Genomic DNA, 10,396 nt, shown 5'->3' with positions numbered 1-10,396 from the left:
AGTAGTGGGAAAAGAGTAAATAGCAAAAGAAGTTTTGAGCTGCCTGCTCAGAGGTAGCTATTGGAGATGAGCAGCACTAACAAACAACTCCTGTTTGGCTGCACTGAGATCCTGCATTTGTGTGCTGGGCTTCAGAAGGAGATTTCTGACCCTGCAGTTTGAAGGGCTCGGTGGCAGAGGAGCCTGGCAGGCTGCAGAGTGCAGCCCAAACCATAGGGGTGGCAGCAGATGTTTCTGCAATTTTACCTTTTTTCACTTATGGGCCAGAACAGACTCAAGGCCAGGCACTGGCCCTGCTCTGCCCCTGCTGAATCTCCACCAGATGTGCTAGCTAGCTCTCCACATCTGTTCTTGTGTGACAGGTCCCATCCACTTGGACAATGGACATAAACACTCCTTTCCTGAATGACCACTGGTCCACAGCAGTAACAGAAACCCTAGATTAGGAGGAGAGGCCAAGCAGCAGTGAGGGTTTTTTTGGTGATGCCCAACTTCCTTAGCGAGCTCTCTTGGACCTGGCATATTTCCCACATTTTTCTTTGCCTAAGGCATGTCACAGGGAGGTGTGATCCTGGAATTGAGCACAGAATTGGAGTGGCATTAGCTTGAGCTCCTGTCAGCTGCAATATGCTCTTGTCTCTTGCAGATGGATGAGACGGGTCGAATCCTTTGCAACCTGTGCAACGTGGTCCCAGGGGGTGTGGTGTGCTTCTTCCCCTCCTACGAGTATGAGAAGCAGGTATATGCTCACTGGGAGAAGACAGGGCTGCTCACCCGCCTGGCAGCAAAGAAGAAGGTAATTGTGCAGCCAGGGGCAGCTGGAACTTTAAATGGAGGTTTCAGAAACCAAACAGTTATATATGCATTAGGGGCCTCTCTTGCTGAGTTGTTCTCATAGTGTGCACAGCAGAGCAGAGCGGATGTTTATCTAGCTAATCCCTCCAGTAATGTAGAAATGATACTTCCCGGGTGGCTGATCACTGAGCTGGGATCTAAATTAGATTAAATGCAGCTATAGATTCTGTGAGAGCACAGTCTGTGTAGTGGCCATGGGGGGAGACAGCCCTCACTTTCTATAACCAGCCAGCTTGTGCCTGTGTGGCTGGGGGGCTCTTCAGGTTGAGCTTTTATAGGGAATTTGGTTTTCCCAGGCTCAGCCCTTGAAGAGAGACCAGCAGAACTAAGGGCTAGGCAGAGTGGGACCAGACTGTGGTTCACAGGACAAAGGGTGGTTTTTTTTCTGGTAGAAACACAGAAATGAGAATTGAGGGATTAGCAGTGGTGACTTCTGCTGAAGAAGCGATGAGAAGCATTGAATAGGGAGACAACTTCACATACCAAATCTTTGCAGTGACTCTCACAAGTATTTGAAGATCAGGCTATCTCAGGGCATGGGGCAGGGATCTTGGTTCATGTGCCAGGAATTGCATATACCCTGGCTGTGACTTCCATTTACCAAAAGCTAAATAACTTGCCATGTGGATTAGGAGAGCACAGTCCCAGATACTTCACAGCCTTGATGCAGGCATTCTGGCACATGGATCTGCTGCAGATTTTTGTGGTGGAAACGTTGTGTTTCAGCTTCTCCATGTGTATCGCTCCCGGTGCCTTTCAGGTGTGTTCTGGCAGGGTCCCCAGGGCCTGCCTGGTGCCTCCAAGGCTTTGTGCCACAACCATGCAGCTTGCTCTGCCTTTCAGCTCTGATTTGTTCTCGTTTGGCCATCGCAGTCTCCAGCAAATTGGATATGCATTAGCAAAGCAATTTGGTAGAAGTGCAGCAAGTGTGACTTTCAGCTGCCCACACACAAGATTGTATCATAGCAAAAGAAGGTTAAAGTCTTTCCCGAGGTGGCTGTGGTGAGATCACACTGAGATTATATATAAATTACACAGGGAAAATTAATTTAAATGAGAGGATTAAATAGCTACTGTTTAATAAGATGAATAGTTTGGGCTTATGTTTGTAATTGCCAGTTATTTTTCTACTGAAAGACTGATTCTGGCTGGTAAAATTTGTTAGTACCTCTTGCTAACCAAGAGAAAATACATTCTTTAGGTTCTTTACTGTCACAGAAAAGACAGATGTTGCACCTCTTGTTTACTAGGCATACAACTTGTGATTTGGGCCAAAGTGCAGCATCTATCAAAATACAGCTTAATTAACTGCAGGGGCTTTCAGTAACTAATTAGGCATGCTAGAATAACATAAAGAAATATTACTTTATGCTTTGCATAGAAAACTAATTTGCTCACTGTGCCAGGGGAGCTATTACTTGGAATTAATTGGTGATTTGAATTGATTGGTCCTGTCACTGTCCTCGAAGATGTTGCAGTGGGAGGACTTCTCACTCCACTGGGTCTTTACTCATAGCGGTGCTTTTCTGCCTTTTGACTCCCAGGTGACTTGTGACTTCTTGCAGAAGTAGACAGGTCTGCCACAGCTGACAGAGAATGTTGAGGGGCAGGAGCAGCTGCTGCTCCCTTCAGAGCCCTTCAACTTCCCAGTTGAGAAGTGCTGTAGTGAGCATGCAGTGTGCTTCCAGAGTGGAGGGGAAAGGTGCTGCTTATGTTGGGTTTTCAGACAATTTGCCCTTCCATGTGCTGCTTAACAGCACGGGAGTAAAATGGTTTGCTTTCTTTAAACTGCCTGCTTCCCACTGCTGCAACCGATGCACTGTGCCCCTGACAGATCTTTCAGGAGCCTAAGAAAGCCAATCAGGTGGAGCAGGTGCTGGTGGAATATGCCAAGTGCATAAAGGTAAGCTGAGCTGGTGGGAGTGCTGCTGAAGAAGGCAGTGTAGGAGGGCTCTAGCCCGGCTGTGGGAGTGTTTCTGAAGCACAGAAATCTGGTTTAAGTTGCTGGTCCCTCTCCTGCAGCGCTGCAGCCAGGCAGGAGCACAGATGACAGGGGCCTTGCTGCTTTCTGTGGTTGGAGGTAAAATGAGCGAAGGGATCAACTTCTCTGATGACCTGGGCAGGTAAGGGGGCTGCTTCTTGGAAGGTGAGTGCTGGGCTTGTGGTGCGGTGATTCCAGGCAGGATGGATATGTCGGTACTTGCATAGATAGAAAATCCTGGGGAGAATGTGGCCTAGGTCTGCTGGGTGGTGTAAAACCTGCTTGTCCAGGCTACTTTTCAGCCTAACAGCAGTTAGGCTTGCTGTGCTAGATAATCCCTTGCTCTGGCACCCTGAATCCCTTTGCAGCTTTCTGTTCAGAACATGCTTGTCAGACTGCTGTGCTTTATTGCCGCCTCTGGTTTTCAGGGCTGGCTGTCTTTCAGGGGTGCAGTGACCTCTAATTTGTCAGTCTATTGGCAAAGTGCTTCTAGGATGAGACATTAAGAATAATGCAGTCCTCCTCCCTTGCAGGTGTGTGATTATGGTGGGAATGCCTTACCCCAACATTAAATCCCCAGAGCTCCAGGAAAAAATGACGTGGCTTGACAGAACAATGGTAATAGACACACACACATCTGCCTGTTTCACTTCTTTTTAGTATTAACTTTCTGCACAGCACACAAATCCCAGGGCTGCCTTCAAACATCATTGTTCTGAGCTTGCCCCAGGAGTCCACGCTGTACACATACAGGTGGCCCTAAGCACAGGGAAGAAGCTCAGTGGAGGGTCTCACTGAGAGTCCCAAGTACAAGGGGAGCAAGGTCCCATTACCTCAGAGGTGGCGTGGTGGCAGGAGCTGCTTTTCCTCTCAGCTTTCTTATTCCTTCTCACTGCCCACTGGAGATGCTGTTCCTGGGCAGCTGGGGAGAAGTTTTATTGCCTTTGAGAGAGCCTTGGGCTGGCTTTTGTGAATGCTCAACATAGTTTTCTGGTCACAACCTTTCTTCTGTCCCTCCTTATTCTCAGCTTGGGGTCTGCTTGGCCAGCCATTCACACTGCAGGGGTAAAAGCACGTGCCTGACTCTGTCAGTAAGACTCCCCAGTTTGATTTACATCTGCCTCATGTTCAGTCTTGCCTATTTCTCCTTTCCAGCCCAGAGCTGCTGGCCAGGCACCTAGCAGAGTGCTGATTGAAAACCTGTGCATGAAGGCAGTAAACCAGTCAATAGGTAATTCATTCTTCCTTGCCAGGCTGGGGGATACAAAACGTGACTGCGCTGAATTAGGAGGGTGAGAAAAAGGATGCATTACCAATCCATCTAAGTACAGATGATGGGAGCATGAGCTTCCTTGCCTGAGAACAAACACTTGAGTGGGCTATTTTACTGTGGATGTGCACTCTGTACAGGCAGAGCCATTCGGCATCAGAAGGACTTTGCAAGCATCCTGCTCCTGGACCACAGGTACGCGCGCCCTGCCATCTTTAACAAACTGCCACAGTGGATCAGGGAGAGAACCCAGGTGAAACCTGCCTTTGGAGCAGCGTTTGCAGAGTTAAGAAAGGTCAGAACTTGTCTTACGAGCTGCTACTCCAGCTGTTGCCTCTGTTTTCACTTCAGAGTAAGGCCAGGGGAGAACTAACTGGTTTTGTGTGTTTCTAGTTCCACCGAGGGAAGCTGGATGCTTTGTGATGTGGCCCAGGGAATGGGCTGTAGGCCTCTGAAGAACACCCGAAGCAACACAAGTTCGTGTTTTTCTGTACCACAGTTTGTGAATCTCTGCTTTCTGCCTCCTGTGTGGAAGTTTGCTGTTCAGTAGCTGAGCGCTGTGATGGTAAAGCACCATAACCAGGAGGCAAGCTGACTGTAGGCCTGAGATAGGCGGAGGGAGTCATGACAGGCTCCTATTTGTTTACTTTTGTTACATTTGTTCTGCTGTTAAGGTTTTATTTAAATTGATAAAATGTTTTCAACCCAAACACTTAAGTGTGGGGAGTATCATTACTCTGACTGAACACTTCTGCCTTTTCCGATCAAGCGCAGGGCATTTGATGACCACTGAAAACAGAGCTTTTCACAAGAATTATGAACTATCAGGCCAGTAGTTTGTGTCATGTTGGAATTCACAGTCAGGCTGGTAAGAGAGGGCAGCTAAAAGTAACATTTTGTATCCCCTTCTTTCTACCTTGCTTCAAGCAAGCAATAGTTTCAAGGAGCAGTTCATTCTTTGAAGAGAGTAACAATATGGCCATAATACAGCACAGCACTTCACTTCTCCTTTGATCATGATTAAGCACAAGATTGCTCTGCTCTTTTGAATTCAAAAACCTGGGCACAGTAAAAAGAGCAAAGTACCTTTCTGTAGAAATTGGTAAAACTTTGGGTTTTGATGTAACCTTCCTGGGGTTGTTTCCTAGGCTGGGGGTCAGTGATAACAACAGGGATGGCCACAGCCCTCCCTAGCTTTCTGCCGTACAGAGCAAGTCTCTTCCCAGGTGCTTCTTTTGCCTCCCTGCCAGTTTCAGCAGCTGGATGCTACTGCTCAAGGCTCTTCACAGTGGAGAAAGCACTTACTTATGACAGAGCTGATGCTCACTCCTCCTCTGTTAATTAGCCCTACAGGGGAAGTAACAGCTGCTCCTGAGAAACGTCCATGGAGAGGCTCCTGCCCCTTCATCAGGTACAAACCCCACAGTCTGGCATGAGCTCTGCCTTAAAGCCAGTGAAAGCAGCAGCAGGAGTGGGGGCACCTGCTTGTAAGAGCTGGGGTGTAAGGCCAGCTCCAGCCTGAAGCAAGTGGACAGCTGGGCTTTCCCTTAACACACTCCCACTGAGCACGCTTCCTGCTTTTACCAAAGTCAAGGCTGCAAGGACCAGCTTCCTTCAACTTTATTGAATTTTTTTCAGACAGGCAAAGAGTTACCATGAGCCAGGTAGAGAAAGAAACCATCAAGTGCAGAGGCACTGGGAATTAGACCCCCAAGAAGGACACACACACACTCATTTCATCTTCTAGCAACACCCAGGCAAACAGGAACTTCAGCAAGCAGCAAGGAGATGAATGAGGCCAGGGGGTGTTTGCCTGCAAGGGCTGTTTTTGCAGTCACCACCAGTCACATTAGGAAAGACAGAAGGCCCTTTAAATCAGGAGCAATGCTAGTTCTGATCCTCTGAGCACAGGCTGCCCCACTGCCCGCCAGCTAAGGCGGGATTTATTGAGCCAGTGTGAGCCGCAGCAGCATTTGAGATGGAATGTAGTAGTATTTTGGGTGCAGAGTAGGAGGCAGCAGCAGCAGAACCCTCACTGGTAACTATTACTTCAGCAGCAGTTGGCTTCTGCCATACCAGTGCCCACCCTCCTGGACGTGCTTCCACAGCTGGTGTCTCTCAAAGGTGCTTAGTTCAAGAGTCCTGAGGGTCACACCGATGCTCATCTATGACTCCCAGTCATCCTCATCCTCCTCACCCGCGGGCTGCTGTGGTGGTGGGAGCGGGGGTATTGAGTCTGACATACGAGCAAAGGCACCAGCAGGACTTCCAGGAGCATCGGGATTTCCAGAGGCTCCCGGCCCTTTCCCTGAAATACCTGTGAGGGAAGGAAAAGTCAGCAGTGAGTGATAGCTGTGGACTAGAGACACACAGGCTCAACAAGGGAGAGAAAAAACCACGCCTCGCATGGCTGTGCCCAGCACCCAGGCAAGCAGAACAGCCAGCATGCTTAAACACTGCCCCAGCCCTGTGCCAAGGACTCATTTAACTAAAGCTCCTACAAGGACAGGCTGAGAGAGCTGGGCTTGTGCAGCCTGGAGAAGAGAAGGCTCAGGGGAGATCTTAGAGCAGCTTCCAGTGCCTGAACGGGGATAAGGGTTTAAACTGACAGAAGGTAGGTTTAGATTGGATATTGGGAAGAAATTCTTCACTGTGAGGGTGCTGAGGCGCTGGCACAGGGTGCCCAGAGAAGCTGTGGCTGCCCCATCCCTCGCAGTGTTCAAGGCCAGGTTGGACACAGGGGCTTGGAGCAACCTGCTCTAGTGGAAGGTGTCCCTGCCTGTGGCAGAGGGTTGGAACTGGATGGTCCCTTCCAAGCCAAACCATTCTGTGCTTCCTGAGCAAGCCCACACCCTCCTCTGCCTTGTGTCAAGTACTGAGGGGTGACGCTAGTCCTAAATACCCCATGTACCTGCCAAGGCCTCCCCCAGGTCTCTGTTCCTGTATCTAGGGCTGTGTCTGACACAAGTGAGGTGCCAAAAGTGCTCTCCCTCTTTCCCGGGGGAAGGAGCAGCCACCCTGCAGGACAGTACCTTTGCGCCTCAGCACCAGCTTGTTGAAGAGGTCTGACATCAAATCTCCACCTTGTCCCGTAGCTCTCACTGAAACAGCAAAACAAGTCAGACAAGAAACAGCGTCAGTCTGAACCAGCACTATGGCAAAAGCATTCTGCAATACTGCCTTCAGATTAAAGAAATAAAACCACAGGCTGACTGCTAACTTGTATCACAACCACTCATCTCTCCCATTATAGTCCAGTTGTAGGTCAGGAAAACCCCAGGCATGGAAAGGTAGCAGCATCTTCTGGGGAAATCCAAGTATGCAATTCTCAAGGCACAAGAGGGGCTGAGCATTTGCAGTCTCATTCTGCCAAACCAGCTCCATCAGTGCCCTCCTCAGCTCCTAAACTGAGGGGCTCGAATTGGCTCAGCCCTGCCCCTCCTGGCCCTAAAGTTTCCTTTCTGTGCCTGCCCCATGCAGCACACGGGAAGCTCCAATGCCTGCCCTGAGGCAGAGCAGGTCTTCATCAAGAACACAAACACCCCTCTGGCAGATGGCATTTAGCAAGTTCACACAGCTCTGGCTGAATGTGAAGCACTGAGGCCTCCACCAGCCTGTGAGGAGAGACGCCTTTCTGCTCTGTGTGTTCACCCATCTGCCTCCAGCCCCGCACCTCCCCAGCCTGGGGCTGACAGCAAGGAAGATCTGTTCTGCCAAAGAGCCTCCGTACCTTGTTCTTGTTCCTTCTGCTTCTTCTTCTCCAGCTTCCTCTCCTTGACACTGCGGAGGTTGGCCTTCCCGATGCCACCGGCCTGGCGGATGGACTCCAGGAGACTGGCACGCCCAGTAGAGGGGTTCACCACCTCCTTTGGGGCTCCCTGGACTGAAGCTGCAGGGACAGGAAGGACAGGCAGCAGCCAGGCACTAGTGCACCAGCTACAGGCACAGCCAAATCCCCACGGAAAGGGCTGAACTGATACCCTGCCAGCTTCTGCTCAGGGCTGTAATCCAGGCCCAGACACCTCTCAGTGACAGGCTTATGCTCAGCCCAGCCAGCAGGAGCCCTGCCAATGGAGAACTGAAGGCTTGCAGCTCCTAGGCAGGTGGGAGCACCTTGCACTTCCACTGCAGCTTCCCTCCTTTGCCAGAAGGATAGGAAGCCACGGGGAACCAACGAGGCCATGGGCTGAAGCCAAGGAGTCAGAGCTAGGCTCTGCTGGTGCAATGTGGAGATGCCCAGCCCTTACCTGCAGGCACGGCGCTGCTGCTCTCCTCGCTCGCTGTCCGGGCTGGCTCAGAGGGGGCTGTGGGCTGGGGCAGGGGTGGCGGAGGAGGCACAGTAGTTGGCATAACAGGAGGTGGTGGTGGAGGTGGTGGTGGTGGAGGTGGTGGCATCAGCTCAGCATCTTGAAGGTCTGAAAGATGAAACAAGTTGTATCTGAACAGTCCCAGAGGACAGCACACTGAGAGCTTCAGCTCAGAGCTTCACATGCCTCAGCAGCAACACAGCAGAGGCCTCAGCACTCACCGTACAGCAGAGCGCTCCCACCCTATGCAGCATCTCTTGACAGCAGGCAGGGCTTGAGATTCCCCTGCTCTGCCCTCCCCAGCTGCATCCCCCTCACACATGAGCATCCCACCATGAGGCCAGTCTGTCAGGCACACAGCGCTCCCTCCTCCCTAGCCATGCAGAGGGTGAGGGAGGGAAAGGGCCAGGAGACTGGCTGGCAATCTTGAGTAGGTTGACTCAAGCATAAGCACAAGCCAGAGGTTATCTCAAATATCCATCTTGAAATCCCCACCAAGGGTCTTTTTGCCTTGTCTTCATCTTTTAGTAATCTCTGCCTTCCTCATCCACAGGGCCCTGGGATCAGGAATGGGAAATACCTGGTTGCAAACGTTCCACTGACTCGGTGTTGAAAGTGGGGAGCTCTGGAATAGCACTGCTGGGGGCAGACGGTGCGATGCCAGGGCCCAGATCAGCACTGTACATGAGATCTGCAGCAATGCCAGGCAGGTCTGGCAGGTAGGATGGCACATCTATCTCAGGGACCTGCCCCAGGTCTGGCACATAGAAGTAATTTTCAGCTACCTAAAAGAAACCCAAAACAAAAACCTAAGTTGGAGACTGTGCACTTGCTTTTCCTTGCAGCAAACAGGGGCACTGCAGGGAACAACTTGGGCAGAAATCCTCTGAAGGGGAAGTAGCTGCATCCCCACAGCTGCATCTCACTTGTCGGTCCAGCTGTCCCCTCTTGGTGATGGAAAGAGGAGCATCAAAGAGCTTCTCTTCTGTCTCTGTTTCCAGAGCCACATGAGTCTTGGTCACTGCTCCAGCCAGAGGATCCAGAAAAACATACTTCTTGTACCTATGGGTAGAGGACAAGTATTTCAGTGATGTTGCCTCAGGAGCCAAGACCAGAAGAAACAGTTCGCCATTGGTGGTGGAGATCTCCTGACTCATTCATGAAGGTGGAACATGTTGGGCCTTCCAGTTTTCTCTTAGAATAACGGTTTGGGTTGGAAGGGACCTTAAAGTTCATCTATTTCCAAACCCCTGCCATGGGCAGGGACACTTTCCACTACCCCAGATTGCTACAAGCCCCTGTGTCCAACCTGGCCTTGAACACTACCAGGGATGGAGCAGCCCCAACTTCTCTGGGCAACCTGTGCCAGTGCCTCACCATCCTCACAGGGAAGAACTTCTTCCCCATTTTTAGCCCCATTTTCCTTTCTTTCCTCTCCAATCAGCTCCCCACCCTGCCGATGCAGCCTCCACATCGTCCTAAAACAAAGCCCTGCTGCACTGCCATCATTACCAAGCTCTCTCCTTCCCACCACCTGGCCTGAAAAGGTCCTACAGCCTGCAGCAGGACACCAGTCTCTCCTGGTGACTTGTCACTCAAAGTCCAGGAGGAAAAACAAACAGAGGAAATAATCCAAGGCTCAGGAGAAGAAAGAGAAGGTCCAACAGCTGAAAGCACAAGGAAGGGCTTAAAGAAGCTCTTTGATATGAGGAGAAGGAGGCAAAGCCTGATGGGAGAGGGAACTGCAGTGAGGGAGGCAGGGGAGATATCAAAAGAGCAAGAGCAGTGAAGCATTGCTGTGAGGAATCATCAGAAGAAGGAGCAGTACCTAGGCTGGCACATGGGGCAGAGAAGGGCAGGAGTGACAGCAGCTCTCAAGGCTGGAGAGAAATTACAGGGGAATGACAGGAAAAACTAAGTCAGTGAAGGGACATGCAAAACTGGGTTGAAAGCAGGTAAATGGAGGATCAGGTACAGACAAAA

General features: G+C 50.7%; 2 protein-coding genes across 2 annotated transcripts in view; one reads left to right on the top strand and one right to left on the bottom strand.

Annotated features, from left to right (window-relative positions):
• LOC104411979 (probable ATP-dependent RNA helicase DDX11) overlaps positions 1 to 4,529 on the top strand; it is a gene marked incomplete at its 5' end in the record, with an annotated part of 5,216 nt that extends 687 nt beyond the window's left edge. The window contains 7 exons of the mRNA XM_010022550.1: positions 647 to 796; positions 2,690 to 2,758; positions 2,878 to 2,978; positions 3,370 to 3,454; positions 3,992 to 4,067; positions 4,247 to 4,401; positions 4,500 to 4,529. Of these exons, the coding sequence (XP_010020852.1) occupies positions 647 to 796; positions 2,690 to 2,758; positions 2,878 to 2,978; positions 3,370 to 3,454; positions 3,992 to 4,067; positions 4,247 to 4,401; positions 4,500 to 4,529 (666 nt within the window). The remainder of the gene's footprint in view (positions 1 to 646; positions 797 to 2,689; positions 2,759 to 2,877; positions 2,979 to 3,369; positions 3,455 to 3,991; positions 4,068 to 4,246; positions 4,402 to 4,499) is intronic.
• Positions 4,530 to 6,271: 1,742 nt separating this feature from the next.
• WASH1 (WAS protein family homolog 1) overlaps positions 6,272 to 10,396 on the bottom strand; it is a gene marked incomplete at its 5' end in the record, with an annotated part of 10,728 nt that continues 6,603 nt past the window's right edge. The window contains 6 exons of the mRNA XM_010022549.1: positions 6,272 to 6,423; positions 7,139 to 7,207; positions 7,837 to 7,995; positions 8,354 to 8,521; positions 8,994 to 9,198; positions 9,340 to 9,475. Coding sequence (XP_010020851.1) covers positions 6,272 to 6,423; positions 7,139 to 7,207; positions 7,837 to 7,995; positions 8,354 to 8,521; positions 8,994 to 9,198; positions 9,340 to 9,475 — 889 coding nt within the window. The remainder of the gene's footprint in view (positions 6,424 to 7,138; positions 7,208 to 7,836; positions 7,996 to 8,353; positions 8,522 to 8,993; positions 9,199 to 9,339; positions 9,476 to 10,396) is intronic.

Source organism: Nestor notabilis, unplaced genomic scaffold (genome assembly GCF_000696875.1).
Source record: "Nestor notabilis isolate BGI_N333 unplaced genomic scaffold, ASM69687v1 scaffold239, whole genome shotgun sequence".
Lineage (NCBI taxonomy): Eukaryota > Metazoa > Chordata > Aves > Psittaciformes > Psittacidae > Nestor > Nestor notabilis.
This window is presented reverse-complemented; position numbering and strand designations above follow the sequence as displayed.